At 38.0% G+C, this 24933-nt stretch overlaps 2 protein-coding genes across 4 annotated transcripts in view; both read left to right on the top strand.

The window, feature by feature from the left end:
* Positions 1-411: 411 nt before the first annotated feature.
* RPL24 (ribosomal protein L24) lies at positions 412-5326 on the top strand. Its single transcript, XM_003763532.2, has 6 exons — positions 412-744; positions 870-945; positions 1575-1685; positions 3952-4088; positions 4592-4655; positions 5193-5326. Exons 1-6 carry the CDS (start codon positions 740-742, stop codon positions 5271-5273), a joined length of 474 nt encoding a protein of 157 aa, XP_003763580.1. The 5' UTR covers positions 412-739; the 3' UTR covers positions 5274-5326.
* A 7705-nt stretch (positions 5327-13031) lies between these two features.
* The window catches only part of ZBTB11 (zinc finger and BTB domain containing 11), a 32871-nt gene continuing 20969 nt past the window's right edge, over positions 13032-24933 (top strand). For all 3 annotated transcript variants that reach the window (XR_004232975.1, XM_031959608.1, XM_003763533.4), the window contains exons 1-4: positions 13032-13687; positions 21210-21445; positions 22108-22339; positions 23957-24807. Coding sequence is in view for 2 of the 3 variants with exons in the window: in XM_031959608.1 (XP_031815468.1) it covers positions 13378-13687; positions 21210-21445; positions 22108-22339; positions 23957-24807 (1629 nt within the window). In the remaining variant the exon portion in view is untranslated. The remainder of the gene's footprint in view (positions 13688-21209; positions 21446-22107; positions 22340-23956; positions 24808-24933) is intronic.

Genomic DNA, 24933 nt, shown 5'->3' with positions numbered 1-24933 from the left:
GACGTGGAGGGGAGCAGCTGATCCCGCCGGCGCCCTCACGTCCCCGCCAGCCATCCAAGAGTCACTTCAGACCGACCCCTGGCTCTTGGGTTTCAAGGCGCTGGTATTACCCGTAACCCTGGAGCTGGGGGGAAAGGGGGAAGGGGAGGGGTGACGGGATGGATGTCCGTGGGCAGCCCCACGGCCGGACGGACGACGAGGGAGCTCTTGAGTTTAGGCTGCGGAACTTATAAGGCCAAGCTCACTGTCCCACTGTGACTCAGTGTCTCAGCTTGACTTGTCCGCTCGGGCACAGCGCGAGATGCTGGCTCCTCCTCGGTTTGTCACTGAGAAGTACTGTCTTCAGTCTGCCATTCCGAATAGATGTTGTCATTTAGGAACCATACGTCATTTCCCTCCCCGGACCCTGTTTCTTCCCTTATAAAAGGGGGACAACAATCCTGCTTAGTTTACAGGGAGGTTTTATATCGAGCCCTAAAGAATAAAACGTGATCTAAGTTGTGGGATATAATCCAATCAAAAAGTACTAGATTACAGACTAAAGAACGTACTTCCCTTCCCGAGAACGAATCCCAAAACGCCGCTACTCAAATGTTCGACCCATCACCGGAAGCAGTGTCATCTCTAGGCGTCTAACGTGGGCGCGGGACGGAAGACGCCAGAGGAGACCGTCCCCGTATATAAGAATCCTTCCCACAATTCCCTCTTCCTCTTCGCCATCTTCCTGCTCCTTGCAGCCATGAAGTAAGTAAAGATGCTAGCTTTCCTATCCACCTCCATCCTCGCCCGGGAGGCCTCTGCGTTCGCCGGCATGGCACTTTCTAGTTTGGGACGCCCTCGGTGACTGATTTCCCCGGTTCTCTTTTCAGGGTCGAGCTGTGCAGTTTCAGCGGGTACAAGATCTACCCGGGGCATGGGAGGCGCTATGCCCGCACGGACGGGAAGGTGAGACGCTCTCGCGCCGCACCCGGGCCCGGGACGGGAAGATGCGGCAGAGCAGGCCCCGGGGCAGCCTAGGAGCTCCCGGCGCGGCCCTGGAGGGAGGCTACCACGGTTTCTTCTGTGCCCCTAACGACTGTAGTTGTGCTTACTTTTTATTTTTTCACTAATACTTTTACTCCATCCCTATTTGGAAGTAAAGCAAAATTTTTGTAAATGAGAGTTCTCGTTACACATTTCTACGTTGTCACTCCCCCCTCCCCCCCCCAAATGACTCGCTCATCATTTTGAATCCATCAACATCGGGCTAGGTAGTATAGTTCTTTATTCGATAGTCATATTGATCGAAAATCTCTTTGCAAAAGGTTTTCCCCCCTTTTTTACAGTGTTCTGATTTTGCTGACTTCACTCTGCCTTACTTCATATGGGTTTCCTTGAACCCCATTCCATTTATTCCGTAGTCCACTCTATAATCCATTACTTTTATGTAGTATAATTTAATTCTGGTAGTTTATGATAATGACTTCTGGCTTCCTACTAGTTGTCATTTGCATAAAAGGATAACAATCCTTTGCATTGTATAATAGCTGATACTTTCTTGTGAGCAGATCATCTTAAATTTTTTTTCACCATAGGTTTTCCAATTTTTGAATGCAAAATGCGAGTCTGCATTTCTTTCAAAGAGGAATCCTCGGCAGATCAACTGGACTGTCCTGTATAGAAGAAAGCACAAGAAGGGCCAGTCGGTTAGTGAAATGTGTTTGGTGTTTTGAGGGGCCTTTTTCATCCTTAGCCACCAAATCAGATGAGTGTATATCTTTCTTGAGCTTCTGAAAGGTTAAGTGATTTAACTACAAATGGTGCGTATCATAAGTACAATTTGGTTCTAGTGTTATCCTCATAGACTACAATCCTGCCTTTCAAGGCAACTAGCAAAACCAAGTTCGAATTTAAGGATTATCTAAAACATTGGAAGTATAAGCTGGAGTTATATGAAAATAGAACAGATCAATAAATTGTTGGAAATTTTTTTTTAATAGTAAGCTTAAAAGGTAACCTTAATTTGTGTCATTTTGTTTTCATTTGTAATGGAATAATCGTTTTAATAATTTGTGGGAATTTTTTAGGTGATAACTGAGTCTTTTTCTTTTTGTGATATTTTTTGAAATGATTACATTTGATGTTGTTGATATAGTTGGAGGTTAATTATGTGTTGATTTAATCCTGGAATACTCCAAAGGATGGTATTGAGAATCACAGCAAGAGAACAGTCTTCCATATGTACTCTGAAAGAAATAAGATACAAGGCTAGGATAGAGTTAAAGAATCAAGTCTTTTAAAAGTTATTCCATTGGAAATAAAATAAATTTTAATAGTGTGATAGCAGTTTACGTTTACATACAACTTTATAGCTATGTAAATGTATAGCTAGTCTAATGTCCTTAATTTACTGATGAAGAGCTGAAGCAGAGGTGCTATGACTTATCCAAGGTCACAGTTGGCAGCCTAGGAAAAAAGCTAGACGTGATGATCCAGGGTTTCTGATGCTATTGTATTTAATCTATTTCTCTGATATATATTGGCCAGCCCAAGAAGCATCTAGGTGGCACAGTGTATAGAAGCTGAATCCAGAGTTCAGAAAACCTGGATTCAATTTGGGCACCAGATCTTTCATAACTATATGATGCTGCAAGTCACAAATGAACCCATTTCATTAACTGTAAAATGAGGATCAAATGAGATATTTGTGATTAGCACAGTGCTAGGCACATAGTAAGCACTTAATTCCCCTTTCCCCCATTGTCTAATCTTAAATATGGGTCAGCATACAGACCCAGCATACAGGTAATAAACAGCAGGCATTTATTAAGAGATAGACTATACAAGATCCTGGTAATAGATTAAAATATCTGCCTCAAAGGAATTTATTTCTAACTTGGGAAAAACATGTACAAGTAAAAATACAAGGTTTTGAGCAAGGAGAATGCCTAGCACTTGAACCTGCTGAAAGATCTTGTTTAGGAGGTGGACGAAAGTGAGGTTTGAAGCAAATTAGGACTTTAGATATGCTGAGATCAGGAAGGGATGTGTGTGCTAAACATAGAGGGTCATCAAGTATAAAGACTAGGGAGTAGGCCAGTTTGGCTGAATTTTAGGGTAATTTGGTAGAGTGGAATATTTAGTGAGCAGAAGAGCAGCCACATTTGAGCAGTGTAGTCCACTGAAAACTTTTAACAAGAGAATTGCATGTTCATAAGAATGTCATGCTTTAGGAGTATCACTTTGGCATTAAAGTGTAAGGTGGATACCAATTAAAGACTAATTAAACATTAGTAGGGCTTAAACTAGAGCTGCTGGCTTGATGGAGACAGATGGTGGAATACATTGGTGAGATGATCTGGAAGTAGAATTGGCAAGTCTTTGTAGTTGCTTTATTTAGATGTAATAAGTAAGGGGGTGAAGAAGTATCTAAGACTTTAAATTTACTCCTTTCTAAATAGTGTGTGGGAGTATTGTCAAGTGTCTGGTATGTATTTCATTTTGGTATTTTGGTGTTAGTTTTTAGAGGATCCATATTTCCTGTTGCTTGTTCATGTGAAAGGCAGGTACTAGATTAAGCTGAAACTGGACACTTGGATTTTCTAACTTTGAAAAAGCAGTAAAAATGGTCAGTAGGTAAATGAAGGGGCATTTGCCACTGAATATTTGAAGTGCAATTATCTTACTGAATATATGGGTTATTTTGGCTCCCTGCCCTTGGAATAATAAAACAGGCACATTTCCCACTAATTTGTTTCAAGTATAGTAAAAAAAATACTGAATTTGGTCAGAAACTGGGATTATTGCTGTCTTGACTATTACTAACTACATGGCCATAGCCAAGCTGTTCTACCTCTCTGACCTTTTCTGTAAAATAAAACGTTGGGTTACATTGTTTCTAAGGTAATGCTTTTCCTGTGGATAACTTTTCTTCAAACTCCCCAATGAATGAAATGCTGTTTTTTTCCTCAGGAAGAGATTCAAAAGAAAAGAACTCGCAGGGCTGTTAAATTCCAGAGAGCCATCACTGGAGCTTCTCTTGCTGATATAATGGCCAAGAGGAACCAGAAACCTGAAGTTCGAAAGGCCCAACGAGAACAAGCCATCAGGTGAGGAATCATTTATTAGTGTACGGTGTTAACAATCAACTCATTCTCATTACTTTTTCTGTTTACATGTATGTAGTGCCAAACTATATTTAAAGGCCATTAAGACTGTTGTGTGGTTTGTGAACATTTGGTTTTTTCAATAGGATACAAGTCAGAAACATTTTTCTGTTAGCATGAACTGATTGTGGAATGGTGAATAACTAAATTTAAAAAAAAAAAAAAATGTTTTGCTGCCTTGCTAGTCTGAAGATTTGTGGTAATTGAATTGAAGCTGAAACTGATAGTGCTTTAAGCTATGTATATTCTATTGGAGGTTTAGTGACTATCATTTGAGGATGTATTCACCACTGCTAATCCCTACCCCCTCAAGTGTGCTTTCTTTTGGGAAGTGGGGGGGTAGTTATGAATGGGAATTGTTTTCTGTTTTGTTGCTAACACGTTATTCCATTTTTACAATGGCAGTCAATTTTATATTTTTGCTTAAGATAATTTTTACTTTCCAGGGCTGCCAAGGAAGCAAAAAAGGCCAAGCAAGCAACTAAGAAAACAGCTGCATCTGCCGCTAAGGTAGTTGTTATTCTCTGATTCTAGAAATATATTTACTATGAATATTAAATGACTGCAATATGGGGAAAAGTAGTCCATAGGCAGAAGCTAGATGACTAGTGTAGTTGGGACTATTGTAGATGTAGTAGATGGAGGTTGTTTCAGTAACTAGAATTGTTCTCTTGGTTTGACGTCATATGAACATTAGAAATGTATAAATGAGGTCATATCCAACTAGATCAGTCACAAATGAGCAGTTAACAGCCAAGTTACAGGTCCACTAACTTGTCTTGATCAATGTACACTGGAGCTAGCCTAGATCTCCCTAAGAAACTGCTATAAAGAATCTTAAGTCGGTTATACTAATACTACAGTCAGAACTGGATCTATAAAGCAGGTGGACAGGGGTTTGAAGAGAAGGAAAGTGTGGGGGGGAAAGGTGAAGTGGTTGGAAGGCAGTATTGCTCAGTTATATTTATGTGCCTGCTTTGAGATGACAAATTGTTAATATATAGGGAAAATTGGAATCGTGTTACATTAATTCATGTCTTTTCATAGGCTCCCACAAAGGCAGCACCTAAACAAAAAATTGTGAAGCCTGTGAAAGTTTCTGCTCCCCGAGTCGGTGGAAAACGTTGATTGTCTGCTAATTTTGATTAAGTAAAATAAAATTTAAGTTACTTTGACTTGAAGTGCTTTGTTTTGTCTCTTGTCAACTTTTTAAAATTTGTCTTGATAATAAGTATGCTTTTGGTGTTGCTTTAAAAAATCAAGCTGTTCCTGTTTAAAAAATGTTCTCTTATTCTAAACTGGGAAAATGATGAATTTGCCTTAAGTCATGAAAGTTTTTGAGGAGGATCTCTGTTTATTCATATGTCAAATTAAACTTTTAGTTTATGGAATAAAATAGTATTCATAACATAGTACAATAAAGATGATTGAAAAATTGCAAATCTACTAGGCACATCTTGAGAGTCTACAACAAAACTATCACAAATTATTTTCTCTTTCCTGCCCCAAAGATGGTTACGATAAGACACAAATCAGAAAGACACAGTAAAATTATTCTACACTTTCAGATTTATCAGTTCTTTCTGGATGCAGATAGTGTCCTTTATGATAATCATTTTAGATGTTATAATCAGTGTTTTTTTTTTTTTTTATACAGTTTTCAGCATTCACCTTTGTAAAACATTGTTCCAAATTTTTCTTCCTCTCTTCCCCCGCTCCCTCCCTTGGATAGCAAGTAATACAATATATATTAAACATGTGTAATTCTTCTATACATATTTCCACTATTGTGCTGCACAAGAAAAGCCGGAACCCAAAAGGAAAAAAAATTTATTTTCAAAACATTTGCATGCATAATTTTTCAACAAAACCTTGTGTTCCAAATTTCCCCTCCCTCCCCTATGTGGCAAGTAATCTAAAATATGTTAAACACATATCTGTATACATATTTATATAATTTCCTTGCTGAACAAGAAAATCAGATCAAAAAGAGAAATGCAAGCAAACAACAAAAAGAGTGAGAATGTTATGTTGTGATTCACAGTTTCCACAGTCCTTTCTCTCGGTGCAGATGACTATCCTTAAGACCATTGGAATTGGCCTCAAATCATCTCATTGTTGAAAAGAGCCACATCCATCAGAATTTACCATTGTATAATCTTGTTGCCATGTATAACGATGTCTTGGTTCTGCTCACTTCATATCGGTTCATGAAAGTAATCCAGGTTTATCTTGCTGATAATTTCTTTTAGAGACAGAAAATGTTTATAAACCAACAAAGGTGAAAATATTATGTGATCTATATTCAGTCCCCAATCCTCTTTCTGGATGCATATGGCTCTCAGATCTTTGTGAAATCTTGCTGATCGTTTCTTATGGAACAATAATATTGCATAACATTCATGTACCATAACTCATAATTCAGCCATTCTCCAACTGATGGGCATCCATTGTTCCCAGTTTCTTGCCATTACAGGAAGGGCTGCCCTGTTTTTGCACATGTAGGTCCCTTCTTTCATGATTTCTTTGGGATACAAGCTCAGTCGAAATACTGCTGGATCAAAGGGTATGCAGTTTGATAAACCTTTGGGCATAGTACCATATTGCTGTCCAGAATGGTTGGATTACTTCACAATTCCACCAATGTGTTTGTGTCCCAATTTTCCCACATCCCTGCTAACATTCTCTCCTGTGATCTTGGCTAATTTGAGAAGTGTACTGGTACTTTAGGGTTGTCTTAATTTGCATTTCTCTAATCAATTAGTCATTCTTAAACCAATATTGCTGTGTGTACTGCTTTCTCTTATTTTCACTCTTCATTATTTCTTACAAATCATATTTTTCTAGGGTCACTGAGCATATTGGACTGCAAGCTTAAGACAGTTCAAGGAAGGGAAGGTACCTATCAGATGGCCTCTTCAAGGAGTTTAGCTGCTAAGCAAAAGAATATAGTAGGGAGTAAGTTATTAAAATGTTTGAAAATAATTGAGGATAATGGAAGGGACAGTGTTGAAGGAAATGGGATAGAATGGCATTGTTAAGGAATAGGGTTACTTTCTGTAAGGTTAAGTGGCAGAATGCTTTTGAGTGAAAGGAAATAAAAGGGAATTCACAGGCAAAAGACCTCGAATGTTTTTCCCACATAAAATCTGAGGCAAGGAACTCGGCTGAAAGTAAGGAGATAGTCATGGGAGGTTTGAGGAAGAATGAAAAGATTTGGAAGAGTTGATATAGAGAATGGAATAGTGAGTTGTAAGGGGCATAGTTGGATCACAAAGAAGCAGTGAAGGCCTAGTTGAGGTTGAGTAACAAATCTGTAGTGGACTCAATGGCTACTCCATCAGTCTGCAGCATGTTTTTTAGGAGCAAAGGTGGCTAATGATAGCAGTGATCTAAAGGGTTTTGACAGGACTCAATTGGTGAAACAAGAAGCCTAAGAATTAAAGAGAAGAAACAGTATTGTGTTTAATTTGTTTACCAAAGAGTCAAGATCAGGAAAAGAGTGGCTTGTATTGGGGATGTAGCTTGGGAGAGATCCAAAGGGTCAAGGGGAATAGAAGTCAGATGTGGAAGAATAGGATTTTGTAAAAGAAAGCAGAAGTGTAAAGTCGATCATAAGGATCACAGATTTTTAGTCAGAAGGAACTTTAAAAGACTCATCAGATCCTATCCCTTCATTTTACAGGTGAGAAAACCACCACAAAAAGGGCTAAGTGACAATCTTAAATGTCTTGAGGTGGGATTTTAACCCATTTTTCCAAGATTAAATTCCATTATGACTCTTCCTAAAATGCTTTCCAATTGGAAGTATTATCATCCAAGGCTATGTGGACAACAATCACTTTTCCCAGCACCATACCCTGTTCTAGAGCCCAGGTTCTTGAACTGGTTTGTAACTCTATATATGATTTTTTTAACTGAATGGGGAGGGAGGAGATAATTTTGATTATCAATAGATATTTGATTTGTATACCTACTACACACCTGAGATTACATAAAATATTTCTTGGATAAAATGGGGTTGAGAATGAAAATAGTTCAAGAAACCCCTGCTCCAGATTACCTAGCGCTCCTGCTCTCTTGAACCGAGCATTATTTCTGGAATGTTCCAGCCACTTTCCATCACTTAACTCGAATGACTACCTAAATTATCTAGATTCACATATCCTTTACTTTCTTTTCTGCCATTTTGGGGACCAAGATTAAATCAACCAAATTTTTCCTTAATAGTGAGTCAATTTACTCCCTTTGGCCCCACCTCTCATTTCTTTTAACTTTAAGTACCAAATTCCTCCTCTAGGTCACTCATTAGCCAGTAGGTACTCTTCCCCCATTAGAATGTAAACTTCTTTTAATAGTTGTGTCCAACAGTGACTGACTTCTTTTGGAGTTTTCTTGGCAAAGATACTGGAGTATTTTACCATATCCTTTTGCAGTTCATTTTACAGAGGGGGAAAACTGGAGCAAACTGGGTTAAGTGACTTGCCCATAGCTAGTAAGGGTCTGAGGTCAGAATTGAACTCGGGTCTTCTGGTCTCCAAGAGCAGTGCTCTATCCATCCACTGGGCCACTTACCTAGCTTTTTTTTTTTTTTTCAAATAGTTTTTTATATTCAAGATATATGCATGGGTAATTTTTCAGCATTGATAATTGCAAAACCCTTTGTTCCAATTTTTCCTTTCCTTCCCCTCCCTCCCTCCCCCATATGGCTGGTTGACCAATACATATTAAACATGTTAAAACATAAGTCAAATACAATATATGTATACATATCCAAAGTTATTTTGCTGTACAAAAAGAATCGAATTTTGAAATAGTATACAATTAACCTGTGAAGGAAATAAAAAATGCAGGTAGACAAAAATAGAGGGATTGGGAATTCTATGTAGTGGTTCATAGTCATCTCCCCAAGTTCTTTTGCTGGATGTAACTGGTTCAATTCATTACTGCTCTATTGGAACTGATTTGGTTCATCTCATTGTTGAAGATGGCCGCAGAATTGATCATCATATAGTATTGTTGTTGAGGTACATAATGATCTTCTGGTCCTGCTCATTTCACTCAGCATCAGTTCATGTAACTGATTGGGGAAGTTTTCAGGCCTTTCTGAAATCATCCTGCTCGTCATTTCTTACAGAACAATAATATTCCATAATATCCATATACCACAATTTATTCAGACATTCTCCAATTGATGGGCATCCCTAGTTTCAGTTTCTGCCAAGTACAAAGGGGCTCCACAAACATTTTTACATACAGGTCCCTTTCCCTTCTTTAAGATCTCTTTGGGATATAAGCCTAGTAGTAACACTGCTGGATCAAAGGGTATGCACAGTTTGATAACTTTTTTTTTTTTATGATTGACACCAGTAATTTATTTATTTAATAGCCTTTTTATTTACAGGTTATATATATGGGTAACTTTACAGCATTGACAATTGCCAAACCTCTTGTTCAATTTTCCCCGCTTCTCCCCCCCCCCAGATGGAAGGATGACCAGTTGATGTTAAATATATTAAAAAAATTAGATACAAATAAGTATTCATGACCAAACTTATTTTCTTAAAAGAATCAGACTTGAAATATTGTACAATTAAATAAAGGAAATCAAAAAATGCAGGTGGGCAAAAAATATAGGGTTGGGAATTCAATGTAATGGTCTTTTTAGTCATCACCCAGTTCTTTCTCTGGGGAGCTGGTTCAGTTATTCTGCTCCATTGGAAATGATTTGGTTGATCTCATTGTGAGGATGGCCAGGTCCATAGAACTGTCATCTCTAGAATTTTGAAGTATATAATGATCTCCGGTCCTGCCTATTTACTCAGCATCAGTTTGTGGCCAGGCCTTTCTGAAATCATCCTGTTGGTCATTTTCAGAAAATAATATTCCATAATATTCATATACCAAATTTATTCAGCCATTCTCCCTTTAGACATCCATAGTTTCCAGTTTCTAGCACTACAAAGGGTGACAAACATTCATGCACATACAGGTCCCTTTCCCTTCTTTATGATCTCTTTGGGATATAAGCCCAGGAGTAACACTGCTGGATCAAAGGGTATGCAGTTTGATAACTTTTTGAGCATAGTTGTTGGATGTATTTACAATTCCACCAACAATGCATCAATGTCCCAGTTTTCCCCACATCCTGTCCAACATTCTGCATTATCTTTCCCTGTCATTCTAGCCAATCGGGTGTGTAGGGTATCTCAGAGTTGTCAAATTTATTTCTCTCATTAATGACTTGGAAAAAGATTTTCATATGGTAGAAAATTTAATTTTTCATCTGAGAATTGTCTGTTCATATCCTTTGACCATTTATCAATTGGAGAATGGCTTGATTTCTTAGAGTCAATTCTATATTTTGGAAATGAGGCCTTTATCAGAACCTTTGTAAAAATGTTTTCATAGTTTATTGCTTCCCTTCTAATCTTGTCTGCATTAGTTTTATTGTACAAAAACTTTTCAGTTTGGTATAATCGAAATTTTCTATTTTGTGATCAGTAATGATCTCTAGTTCTTCTTTGGTCATAAATTCCTTCCTCTTCCACAGGTCTCAGAAGTAAACTATCCTATGCTCTTCTAATTTATTTATAATCTCATTCTTCATCCCTAGGTCATGAACCCATTTTGACCATATTTTGGTGAATGGTGTTAAGTGTGGATCAAGGCCTAGTTTCTGCCATAGTAATTTCCAATTTTCCCAGCAGTTTTTGTCAAATAGTTAAGTTCTTATCCCAAAAGCTGGGGTCTTTGGGTTTGTCAAATGCTAGATTATTAAAGTTATTGACTGTTTTGTCCTTTGAACCTAACCTATTTCACTGATCAACTAGTCTTATTTCTTAGCCAATACCAAATGTTTTTGGTAACTGCTGCTTTATAATATAATTTTAGATCTCGTATAGCTAGGGCACCTTCATTTGACTTTTTTTTTTTCATTAGTTCCCTTGAAATTGTTGACCTTTTGTTTTTCCATATGAACTTTGTTGTTATTTTTTCTAGGTCATTAAAATAGTTTTTTGGGAGTCTGATTGGTATAGCGCTAAATAAATAGATTAGTTTAGGTAGTATTGTCATCTTTATTATATTTGCTTGCCCTCTACCTAGCTTTTTTAATAGTATCTCAGTTTTTAGTACTTTAGAAAGTTTATTTATAAGTATCTATCAGCAGTAAGAGGGGATCAGAAGAAATTGGATTAAATTGTAATAGAAAGGGTGGGGTTAATTTGCTTACCATTCTTTCCTGGAACAAAAGAAAGGAGGATAGAATTTTGTTGCTCTAAGATTAGGTTAGGTAAATGCTGATCCAAGACTTTTTCAACACTGATTTTTTTTCTTTTCTTTTTTTATTATTGCTTTTAATTTGCAACATATGCATGGGAAGCTTTTCAACATTGACCCTTGCAAAACCTGTTCCAACTTTTCCCCTCCTTCCCTCTCCCCTCTCCCCTAGATGTCAGTTAGTCCATACATGTTAAAGTATATTTCACATTGATTCTTACAAAACTTTGTACAATTCCAAATTTTTCCCTCCCTCCTCCCCACTCCTAAATGTCAAGTAATCCAATAGATCTTAAACATGTTTTAAAAAATTATGGTAAATCCAATATTTGAATACATATTTATACAATTATCATGTTGCACAAGAAAAATCATATGAAAAAGAAAAAAGAGAGAAAACAAAATGCAAGCAAACAACAAAAAGTAAAAATGCTAGTTTGTGATCCACACTCAGTTCCCAGTCTTCTTTCTAGATGCAGATGGCTCTTTTCATCACAAGATCATTGGAACTGGCCTCAGTCATCTCATTAATGAAAAGAGCCACATGCATGAGAATTGAACTTCGTATAATCTATTCCTGTGTACAATGAACTCCTGGTTTTGCTCATTTCCAAGTGGTTTTTTAAAAGATGATAATACTTATCTCATGCCAATCTCATTTAATAGGGAACAGCTCAGAGTAGTAAATAATAAGCTAGCCTAAGGAGGACCTGGCTTCAGTTAATGGGTTCAAGACCGATCACTGAAAAGAGTGGCATTGTATATTTGAAAAAAATCACCTAACCTGTCAATGCTCAGTCAATTTCCTAGGACATAAATTACAAAACCATCCTTCCTTTGGTACAGCCAATGAGAACAATCATACGGGCTTCTCTTTGTTGGGAATATTTCTCAGCAATGAAATTACAGGTCCCAATGCGAAACAACTAAGTGGATGGGGAGAGATTTTAATAAGGATACTCAAGGGGCAAGGATGTCTTAGTACTTTGTGTTGGAATCCTTAACCTTTTTGCGTTGCCTTAGCAATATAGTGAATCCCTTCTCAAAATGTTTTTAAATGCATAAAAACGCATATAGAATTAATAAGGAAACCAATTATACACAGATGCCTGTAGATATCTAAGATCCAAAGTCTCTATTAAAAAAAAAAAAAATCTATTTTTATTAGCTTTTTGTTTTCTCCTCTCCCCATAAGAGCTATCTTTTTAAGATGTCTCTTTTTGGCAACAAATTGGCCTTTCCTCGTTAGAATCTCCTTATATCTGATAAAAAACTTTTAAGAAATACTTTTAAAAAAAGAAAAAAGGGAGGAGACAAAATCAGCAAGACCAATCAGTACATCGAAAAAAATATCGGACTAGATTTTTGGAGATCCTCCCCACCTTGGGAAAGTGTGGGATAGGGCCCGGCCCCTCCTTCATTCTGTAATGGGTGGGGGGAAAAGAGGTGGGATAAAAGCGTATCAACTTATCTGTCTTTACCTCCCGGTTCCTTAAAAACTGGGAGTTTCTGGTTACTGCCGGAACAACAGCCTTCACCCGTTGCTAAAAAGAGGAAAATCAAAAGCGCCAGGACTTAAGATGGCCAATCAAAAGCGCCATTGGTTCTAGCCTGCCCACTTCCAACATGACAGCCATGCGCCTTGAAATTTATTCGTGCCTCTTCAGGTAGAGTACGCATCACTCTAGAGCGAACGCCGTCCTCTTGGCCGACGTCACTTCCGGTGGTGCAGCAGCCATTTTGTCAGCCACAAGCGGATCCCGCGCGCTGGGGAAGTGCAGTTCCCCCTGGTTACAAACCCTCCGGTCACCGCCCCCCACCCCTTTCACCCCCTCCCGCGGGCGCCGTCGGAGGGGAGGCCGGACAGGAAGAATAGCCTTCCTCAGGGCCGGTGTGCCCTACAGTTGTCACAGGCCAGAACCTGAGCGGCCAGGTGATCCAGTCGTCCGGGATGTCGAGCGAGGAGAGCTACCGGGCCATCCTGCGCTACCTGACGAACGAGCGAGAGCCGTACGCACCGGGCACCGAGGGCAACGCCAAGCGCAAGATCCGCAAGGCCGCCGCCTGCTACGTGGTGCGCGGGGGGACCCTCTACTACCAGCGACGGCAGCGCCATCGCCAGCGCTTCGCCGAGCTCGAGGTGGTGCTGCAGCCCGAGAGGCGTCGGGGGCTCATCGAGGCGGCACACCTGGGGCCCGACGGCACCCACCACACCCGGCACCAGACGTGGCACGACCTGTCCAAAAACTACTGGTGGCGAGGTGAGGAGGACTGGAGGAGGGGGAAGGGAACAGGGACGGGGAAAGGTTCCTCCTCCACGCCCGTGCCCCGCCGGTGTCCCGGGGGCCCGAGGCCTCCGCGGCCTGACAGAGCCGGCCGGCGGGTGGGGGACTCGAAGCGAGCGGGCACATCCCACAGGAAGGAAGGAGGAGGGCGGGCTCTGTCCCGGGGTGGGGCCAAGGGGCTTCCCCGGGAGGCCGAGCCAGGGCGGAGGGGGCGGGGCCAGTAGCGGCCGTGACCCTCCCCCGCCCCGCCCCTTACGGGATCTGAGGGAGAGGCTAAGGCCGAAGGGGAGCTGACGGAGCAGGCGCAAACCAGACCCGGGGTCCCGCCGCCGCGCTCCCCCTCCCCTCCCCAGTGGCGGGAGTTCTGGGGTCACCGTTTTCAATCTTATCCTCAACCCCGTGGGGGTTGACAAAATCGAGAAAGTGGCTTCTACGCGGAAAGTGGCCGCAGTGTTGGATTTGGAGTCAGGGCGGCCCGAGTTCAAATCCTGTCCTAGAGCAACAATAATGTTGACTAATAAACATCTTTGTATAATGTTTACCACGTGCCCAAACACTGCAGATATCTCTTTTGATATTCACGGCAATCCGGGAATGTGGGCGCTATTTTAATCTTCATTTTATACCTGAGTCGCAGAACAGTTAAGTGCTTTGTGAAAGGTCCTAGACTCAGTCTTGGAGATAGTATTGGAAGTGAGTTCAAAGCTCCTTTATCCTTTGTGCTACCTAGTTACCTTTTCTTCTGAAGAGTTTTTGTTAGCTTTTAAAATGTATCTTGTTAGTCCTACAAATCTTTAAACAAATTATCTATCCCTTTTACAGAGATCTTGTGTATTAAGAAATTGCTTCAGTACGTTCTTATATTTTAAGTATTTATAGACTAGAGAGCTTTTGAGGTTGTTTCTGGTTTTTGCATGTTTTATACCTTCTAGAAAGAGTAAGGGAGAGCTGACCGGTTCTTTGCTTCAGAACTGATCTTTCTCCCTAAATCTTACAAATATGCTGAACTACTAACTGTTAAGTATTAGCATACTCCTTTAATATTTGTGGTTTTAACCACTCAGAACCACCTGAGGGCTTCAAACCAAAGATTGTTTTTTTCCTTTGGTTCCTGGGTAAGCTTAACTGCTAGATGCTGTTTCTTCACGTTTTTAACGGTATGACTAGTATAAACTACAAATTGCATTTCTAAATTTTGAGTTTCTTTCTCATTTTGCCTTTTCAAGAAAATAAATATCCCAGATTTGATTTTTCAAAAGAAACAGAACTCAGGATAGTGGAGGAGAATTACTATCTAATATTTTTCATACAGAAAAATGGCACTATAGGGACTATTAGACCTATAGACAGGAAGGCCTGACTTCAAATTCAGAAATAGACACTAGCCTTGTGACCCTGGGCAAGTCAGTTTTCCTTTGTTTATCTCACTTTTTTCAACTATAAAATGGAGGATAAAATAATTTCTACCTGGAAGGGTTGTTATGAGATTAAAATAAGGTAACATTTGTTTTTTAAGTGTCTAGTATGGTGCTGGCACAGAATGAGGACTGTATAAATTGCAGCTATTATTATTATTAATGGTATGAACTGAGAGGCCATTTTGTGTAGTGGAATGGAGTATTCAACAAGCACTTAATTGCCTACTGTGATCTGGCTTTATATTAAAACAAAGACAAAAACAATGCAATGTCCTTCCTAGAGCTTGCTGGAAATGTTTTTGTGAGAGTACCTACTAAAGTAGCATGAGATGACATATCAATAATTTACATGTAAATATTTTGTTTTTAGAGTGAAAGTTAAACAACTCAACTTGACAAGCATTTATTAAGCACAGTCTATGTGCTATGCACTATGTCAAGCTTTGGGACTAACAAGACACTTTTTTTTTTTAAGTATCAGCTCTTATGGTCCATGGTGGAATTTTTAACTTAAATTTAGGGTTACTTCTTAGTCACAAGTAGAAAAGGTTGTTTTAGTATCATAAATTTCACCAGAGTGATTAAAAGCTTGTATTGTATCATCCTATTTATAAATTAGCATGAATTCTAATAGCACTGATTTACCCAAGTTTTCAGACTTGCCATGTTTGCATGTAGGCAGTTATTTTAGAAATATAAGTGTAGAAAGATATATATATATATTATATATATATAATACTTTAGAGAAATATCCTTGATAATATATGAATGAAAATTTTAAAAATAAGAGAGAATATGAAAGTGAAGAAATTCTGAGTGCTGATACAATAAAAGGCCTTATTTACATTTGGCTCTGATATTAATGGTTTTTATGAAGAAATTTTGAATAAATAAGTCTTCTAAATTTGATTTAAAAGGTCATACAAATTAACCCTAACAGTTCAATTAAACAATGCTTCATAATTCACTCACTAATAGTAATGTTATAATTTGATTAAATGTGTTTTTTAAAAATTTTTTTCTTAAATGTATATCTTAGAGCTGAGAGCTACTTCAAAGATAAACAACTCAATTTAGTTAACTGAAGCTTAAGAAGATTAAATACTTTTCAGTAAGGTGAAAAGTAGCAGAGCTGGAATTTGGTCCAAGGACTTCTGACTCCAAATCCAGTACTCTTTGCTTAGAGGTTAGTTTGGCCAATCCCGAATTTTACATACTTGAAAATTTAGGGTTGAAAGCTTAAATCAGTGATTTTTCCAAGATCTCCCCAAAGCAGTGAGGAGCTGAGTCCTTCAGAGTCATTGCATTAAAGACTGGTGGAGGTTCTTTTGTCCATTTAACTTTGGAAATATCACAGTATTTAGTAAGATTATCCAGGTTAATTTAAGACTTCAACTCTCTAGTTGTGTGCTCTGTACATTTTTTTATTTCCCCTTCTACATCTTCTCAATGCCCTCTATGGTCATGTCTGCTTATGTTTCTCCTCTTCTCCTTTCACCCACTTTTTCATCATTGCCATCTTAATTTACCTCCCCCCTCCCTTCTGAGCATTACAAGGCTCCTCTCTGAATTCCAGTAGCAAATTGTATACATCCACATATCTTTTTCTAGCTACCTTTATTTCCATTCCATCACTTTCCTTTATAAAAAAACTATTTAAATTGAGTTCTTGTGGTATAAAGGTTATAGAAATAATTAATGCCTGAACTATTACAATAACCTTCTGGTTGGTCTCAGTGTTAAAAGTGGTCTTTCAAAAGAATACGTCTGACCCTGTCACTCTCACCCCTACTTCCCATTCAGTAAACTCTAGTGGCTTTCTATCACCTGTGGGGTCAATATAAAATCTTCCAAAGTCCTTTATAACATTCTTCCCTACCTCCTACCTTTCCAATCTGATTAGACTTTACACATACCCTGCCTCCTCTCCCCCCGCCTCCTCTCCCCAAGTTGGACCATGTCTTAATTCCTTTTTTTTTTTTTTTTTTTAAATTTAATAGCCTTTTATTTACAGGATATATGCATGGGTAACTTTACAGCATTAACAATTGCCAAACCTCTTGTTCCAATTTTTCACCTCTTACCCCCCCCCCTCCCCAGATGGCAGGATGACCAGTAGATGTTAAATATATTAAAATATAAATTAGATACACAATAAGTATACATGACCAAAACGTTATTTTGCTGTACAAAAAGAATCAGCCATGTCTTAATTCCAAACATTTTCTCTGGCTGTTGCTCAGCCTAGAATTCTCTCTCATCTCCACTTCCTGGCTTCCCTATCTTTCTTTAAATCCCAGCTAAAAGTGTGTGTGTGTGTGTGTGTGTGTGTGTGTGTAGAAAAGAGAGAGATGTAATCTTCTCTAAGATGTAATATTCTCTTGTTGGGGTTTTCTTGGGTTCTCAGGGAACAGCCTTCGTTTCAGTTCAGTAATCACCACAAGTGCAGCCAGAGATTGAAGTCCAAATTCTTTATTGTCTCCTTCAGAGTCTTGTCTCCTTCACTTGGGGCTCTGCTAGTTTTCTGGAGGCCTTCTGGTTCTTGGTTTCAGTGGAGAAGTGAAGGAGGACAGCCTGCCACCACTTATCTGGTCTTCCCTAGTTCTCATTCTGTCTGAGTTTGTCCAAGCTTATATCCTCTCTCATCATAGGTGTGAATCTTGTGGAACTATAGTAAATACTAAATACATGTACTGAACTAGAGAACTGTTAAGCACCATGCTAAATAACCATTGTCTCTTATCAATTCCACTAACTTAGCACCTTGTTTCAAGTTCTGGCCCATAACAGAGAGAGAATATGATTACATTATGGTCTTCCCCTTTAGATTGTGAACTCCTTGAGAGCAGGGACTGTCTTGTACCTTTCTTTGTATCCCAGAATTTATCATAAGACCAGGCACATAGAAGGTACTTAAAAAGTATTTAATGACTAGTTAACTTTCAGAATAACTTAAAGGTTTATTATCCTTTGTTGTGAGTCTTTTTTCCCCCAGTCATAGCTGGCTATGAATTGTTCTGCACTGTAGAGAGCATGAGGACAAGTTGGGCAAGTTGGGCAAGCATGAATATTAAGTCTTGTCCTGCCCCTTTCACTCAGCATCAGTTCATGTAAGTCTCTCCAGGCCTTTATGAAATCATCCTGCTGGTCATTTCTTACAGAACAATAATATTCCATAATATTCATATACCACAATTTATTCAGCCATTCTCCAATTGATGGGCATTCTTTCAATTTCCAATTTCTAGCCACTACTAAAAGGGCTGCCCTAGTGAAGGTTTTTTAAGGTTGGGGAAAATTTAGGCATATTTAGGTAGTAGGGGTACAACCACTAGATATGGAGAGATTGATAATGGGGGGAAAGGAATAATTTAGGGGGCAGCCTGCAGAAGTAGGGAGGGATTGGGATCAAAGGCCAGTGAGAAGAGTTTGACCTTGAAAAAGAGGGGAAGAGCTCATGCTTGGGGTGTGAGGTCTAATTTTGAGATGAAGAAGAAAAAATGTAGGTTATGTGAATGGTCTTCAATTTTCTCAATATAAATATTTCAATATTTATATAAAATATAAGCATCTTGGCTTATAAGATTATAAAATATAAGAACAAAAATAACTTACGTAAAAATTAATTTAAAAGCCCAGGTCAGAACGATAAGAATAACTGTCTCCTGAGGTGAAGTCTTTTTTATTTTAAAAAGTAGATGTTTTATTAAGTCATTTATATGGGCTAACATGCTATTATATCAGGGGAATCTGAGTTTCTGAAGACGGGACTGTTTCACTTTTGCCTTTGTGTTCCTAGAATTTAACATAGTTCCTGCAACTTAGAACTTAATAAATACTTGTTGATTGATTTCAGAATTTCTTGAAAATCTTCAGCAAATGGAGGTAGACAGAATTGTTGAAACAGTAATCAACTAGAAGGAAATCTATCCACTGATTTTTATGGTACCTGATACCAATTAGATTTGAGGCATTCCTCTCTCCTTACTCATCAGCAAAGATACCCGATCGGTATGCCTCTACATTTCCAGAGCAATGCTGCATATCTTATAATCCCTGCTTCCTGGGGGATCATTGGAAATGGGGAGTTCTGGAATGAATCAGGCTACAGCAATCAGGTGTCCACTCTAAGTCTGACCCCAATGTAGGTGGGGAGCTAAGGAGAAATAAATTATCCTAAGTCAGAAATGATGTGAGTCAAAACTATAGTGCCTCTCAGATCAAGCCATGAGTGCACTTTCAGCCTGGACAAGATAGTGACACTCAGTCACTAAATTAAGTTAAACTTTCACAGTGATTGACTGGGTAATCTAGTAAGAAAGCCAATTAATTTGGTGATGTTCAAGCTGGTAGTAGCTCAGTCAACTGCATACTTCTTATGTAATAGCTGAAGAGCTAGGCTGGATATGGTAATTGTAGGGATATGGGAAAATGATCATTTAATGTTTTAGTTTGTCCTTATTTCCAAGTATAGTATGCTTTTAAACTACATTTTCATATTTAAAATGTTTCCAATATTGACTACATAGTTTTTGACCTGCAGGTCCCTAGCATAGAAATGGCCCATATGTTTTTTAAAAAAAACTCACCAGACCTACCTTTTCAAGTGCTTTTGTTGAAATTGTCTTTAGATTTACTGCTTTATTTGGAGCCCTTGGAGCAGTCCTCTATTCCCCCTGGGGGCTATTGTTTCTCCATCTTCTAGAATAGAACTTCTTGAACAACAGTTTTAAGAAGTTGGGCTCTAGAGCTTTTGTTCCATATAATATCAGTGTCCTTAACCTGATTGAGGGAATTTCAGGTTCAGGCTCCTTATACTAGACCAATCATGTAATGGAACCCTCATGGCTACTATTAGAAATATTGCTGGGGACCCTCTGGCCCTACTACCAAAATTGAATAGCAGTTCTTCTCCCTAGTGATAGAGGACATGTGTTTTTGGTATCCTCACTTAAAATTTAGGATTATATTTTCCCATTGAAACAATTTGATGAATAGATTAATCATTTAGTGACATTTAGAGTCATATTACTTTCTGTGGAAATTGCATCCTGACTATTGATTTATGTATACTGGTATATAATCATCTTAATGATGAAGATAAACTGAACTTTTGTTAAAAAAAAAAAATCTTTCCTTTCAAACACTTACCCCTTCCAAATTACCATATTAAGGGTGACATCATCCTAGGAGTCACTGGGGCTCATAACCCAGATGTCCTTCCTGACTCACTGTCATTTCCCATTTCCCCATATACAATCTTTTGCCAAAGCTTGTTCATTTTACCTTTATAACATTTCTCATATGACTCCTTTTCTTACACTGCCACAATCTGGATGCAGGCTCTTTATCACTTTATACCTAGACTATTGCAGTAACCTTCTGGTTGGTCTCCCTGCCTTAATTTCCCCCCCACTCTAGTCTACCTTCCAATCAGTTCTCAAAGAGGTATACCTAAAGCATAGATATGGCCATGTCATTAGCCCAGTCTGCTCTTCCAGTGGTTCCACATCACCTCCAGTATCAAATATAAAATTCTTTGTTTCATGTTTAAAGTCCTTCATAATCTGACTCCCTGTCCCCTACTTTTCTAGTCTAGACATTATACTTCCTCCATGTCATTTGTGATCCAGGAATACTGGTCTTCTTGCTGGGCTATCTCCTAATTTCAGGCATTTTCTCTGATATTTATTTGTACATGCCCAGGATTCTTTCTCTCATCTCTATCTCTTGATGGCTTCTGTAAAGTCTTAGGTAGAATCCCACCATCTACATTATTTCCCAATCTATCTTACTGCTAGTGCCTTCTCTCTGTTGATAATCTCCAATTATTTTGTGTGTATATTGTTTGTACTTAGTTATTTTCATGTTGTATCCCCTAATAGATTGAGCTCCTTGAGAGCAGGGACTGGTTTTTTTATCTTTATGTCCCAGCTCTTTGCACAGTAGGTACTTAATGAATCCTTGTTGATATGCCTCGAATAGTAGGAATCATAAGTTTGTTTTGTATTTTTTGTTGTTTGTAATTTTAAATTGGGAGCAGATATAGATTTAACATTTACATTCTCATTTCCCTTTAGGTATTTTAAAGCAAGTAAAAGATTATATTAAAGAGTGTAGCAAGTGCCAAGAGAAGCTGGATCGAGCTCGCCCAATATCAGATACTTCTGAAATGCTGGAAGAATTGGGATTAGAACTAGAATCTACGGAAGAGAGTAACGAAACAGATGATGACCAAAGCAATCCTGCATCTGTTCCAAGTGCAGTGTCCAAGACTGTGAAAAAGAAACCAATATCCAAACATGAACTTGTCTTTGTAAGTAGCATTTTACCACTACTTTAAAATTTCTAACGATAGTTAATAAAATAGTGTATTTATTTGATCTTAGTGAAATTTATTTTTCAAAAAGCACTTAAGAAACTTTGGATAATGACATTAATATTAAATGAGTAGCTTAAGGAATAGACATTAGTTTATTTAATATTACTAAGTTGTTGCACATTAGATTGGTAAGTTAAAGGTGTTCTGGTAATATCTCTTCATTCTTCCTAAATATTCCATTTGTTTCTTCCGTTAAGAATTTAGGTAATAAGTTAATAGCCTCTTATGGCTTTTGGGGTGAGAAAAGCAGGCAAAAAACAAAGTGGGACAACTTAGTCTTTTAAAGATGTTGGTTGCTATGATAAACTAATGCAAAGGATAAGACAGTTTTACCAAAGCCAGTGTGTGTCATTTGATTCTACTTAATTGTTATAACATTTTGCTCTTCTTTTTCCTTTTTTCATTTCTGGGGGTAAGGGCACAGAATGGGGTGATGGTTATAGGCAGGAAGAAGTTGGAACAAAAAATGAAAAAATAAAACATTTTAAAAGATGTTGAAGTAGAACACTAACCTATGTTCATTCAAGAATGAATATTTTACATTGAAAGTATAGACAGTGTAATTTAGCTTTTGGTCTTAAATTTCTTTTTGATAGGTTGACACTAAAGGTGTTGTAAAACAGTCTTCGCCAAAACATTGTCGAGCAGTCTTAAAACAGCTGAATCAGCAGAGACTCAACAATCAGTTCTGTGATGTTACTTTGTTGATTGAGGGAGAAGAATACAGAGCTCATAAGTCTGTTTTGTCAGCTAACAGCGAGTATTTCCGAGACCTTTTTATAGAAAAGGGAGCTGTTTCCAGTCATGAAGCTGTGGTGGATCTGTCAGGTAAAATATTTAAAACAATATTTATTTTTCCTTTATGTATAAGCTCCTGGGAGAAGTATGTGAAACCAGAGTGAGAACATGTGCTTTTAGCAAAGAGGGGTCAGGGAGCAAACTGAGCTTCACTGACTTGGACTTTTTCTTATTTTAAGTATGATGCACAGACAGGACTTGGAAAAAATATCTTTAATTTTTTGTACACACCACTCAGGGGTAAGTACCCATTATGATGGTAGCAGATAGTCTCTGGTATTTGTTATAGGGCTTTTAGATAACATGGAGTAAAGAATAACTATTCTTAATGTGTTAGATATGTCTGCAGTTACATTGTAACAATCTAACTGAAAAAGTATCTGTGTGTATTTGGTTTTGAATCCTCAATTTATAAAATACAGAGTAGTATTAACAATCATATTCAATAAACTTTCAGTCAAATATAATCTTGGTTTTGTGTCCATTGCCTTAAATGGATCATTTGAAATTAGTTCTGCTTTGACTGAAGTTTAGTGACTTTAGCTTTCCAGGTAAATATTGGGAAAATGTAGCATTTTAGATAGGGTCATATAAGCTATATGTAAAATTATAGTACTTTGTAATTGACTACACAAGGACTTGTGATAATGTGGTATTTTATAACATTGTATACTTAGAAATGTGCATTCTCATCTGATGAAACCTTCCTGTCCCGATAATTTGCTAGGATAGATGGTCCTAGTCTTTGAGAAGACCAAAAAGATACATGGAGTAACACAAATGTTGATGCATATTTTAACGTTTTAATATTTGTACTATGGCATTCTTTTTCCCTGATTTTTTGTGACTGAATGGGATGGGGTTGGGGGAATCTTACACTAGGTAGACTAAACAGAAGTCACCTTCAGAATATAAGGTTTTGATATTTATACACTTTGGGATCATTTGACTGCCTTTTTATACATCTTCAGGCAGAAAAAGAAACATCTAGGAGTATTTCCATTTTCTACCTTTCTTAGAAAGTTTAAAGCAAATGAAAAATAAATGTGCAGGGAAATGTTTGCTATTAATACCCTGAAATACCATCAAGCAGTACCACAATAGACCCATGAAGCACATTCATGTAACAAGCTGCTTTTTATGATAAAAGCAGATATTTAATAAAATTAACATTTCTGAATGAAAAACAATTCTTATCCATATAATTTATCTTCACAAGAGTAATTGGAAGAGTACAGCAATCTTGTCAGATTTTGCTGATTGTCTTTTATTCTCTTAAAATTCTTTGTTACAAGGAATGGCTCATTTTATAGGAGACAAAGAGGAATATATTTGGGGGAAAGATAGTTTAAAAACAAAAGATACCAATAAAATTGTTTTAAGAGAATATAACTAGAACATGGGTATGTTTATTTTATGTTCTGTTCTCTCAATGTTCATGATCAGAGCAGAGACATGATTGTATAGGACTAGAAAAAATAGTTATGTTTACTTTTATTTTTTAGTGATATGGATAATGATGATGATGATGATGATGGGAGAGTGTTACATTGATATTTACACCAGCTTAATAGTTATAGATCTTTGGGGTTTTTGTGTTTTTTTTTTCTTTTACAATCTACCACTTTCTCCTTTTGTTCTGTACAGGCTTTTGTAAGTCAAGTTTCCTTCCCTTGCTGGAGTTTGCTTATACTTCAGTGTTAAGTTTTGACTTTTGTAGCATGGCGGATGTTGCCATTTTGGCCCGCCACCTTTTCATGTCTGAAGTCTTGGAAATCTGTGAAAGTGTACATAAACTAATGGAGGAAAAGCAGATTACTGTGTACAAAAAAGGTGAAGTACAAACAGTTGAATCTACTCAAAATCTACCAGAGCAGAATGAAGATTCAGCACAAACTGTGGCCAATGTTGAAGAAGTTGTACCCCCAGAACTTGAAACTAGTGCATTTGTGTCCCCTATAAATGGAGAATTTCCAGGTGATGGGCAGGAAGGTGGGAGTACACAGCAGCTTGAACCCCAGGTTTGTTCAGAATCTCCGTCTGTTTTAGTACCGACAGAAAATGTAACTCATTCACATTCTGGAATAAAGTCTGAAACAGTGTCAAGTAGCAACGTGGTAATTCTTGAAATAGAAACTTCAGATACCAGAAAAGATGACAAAGTTTCCAATGCACTTTCTACTCCTACTGTGGTAGAAGAAAGGGATACTAATACTCCAGTAGACAAAGAAATGGAAAGCAATGAGGACAGCAAATCAGTTGAACATGTCTGTGCTGAACACATTGAAGAAGATCACAAGCAAAAACGTAGCCGACCAGCACAAGTCCAAGGAAGCCCTGTTGGACAACAGGAGAAGACAACCCTCAGCCCTGATGACACTTATAAAAGCAGGCTCCGTCAGCGCTCTGTTAGTGAAGGTGGATATATACGACTACATAAAGGAATAGAGAAAAAACTTCAGAATAGGAAAGCCAATCCTAAATCTGCAGTTCAACAGGTATGATCAATGTGTTTACATGCTTCTCATTTTGATCTAATGTTGAAATTAATTTGTTCATAAAACATATGCCTATGGAAAAGACATCACTGACTTTTGGGGGAGAAAATGAGATCCCAGGTCACG

Source organism: Sarcophilus harrisii, chromosome 3 (assembly GCF_902635505.1).
Source record: "Sarcophilus harrisii chromosome 3, mSarHar1.11, whole genome shotgun sequence".
NCBI classification, from domain to species: domain Eukaryota; kingdom Metazoa; phylum Chordata; class Mammalia; order Dasyuromorphia; family Dasyuridae; genus Sarcophilus; species Sarcophilus harrisii.
Note: the sequence above shows the minus strand (reverse complement) of the source record. Positions and strands in the feature narration are given on the sequence as shown.

What these genes read in the sequence shown, in the direction of transcription:
- RPL24 (XM_003763532.2), top strand. An exon ending in AGCACAAGAAGGGCCAGTCG is followed by an intron (nt 1,686 to 3,951) that starts GTTAGTGAAATG and finishes TTTTTTCCTCAG; the next exon opens with GAAGAGATTCAAAAGAAAAG. An exon ending in CAACGAGAACAAGCCATCAG is followed by an intron (nt 4,089 to 4,591) that starts GTGAGGAATCAT and finishes TTTACTTTCCAG; the next exon opens with GGCTGCCAAGGAAGCAAAAA.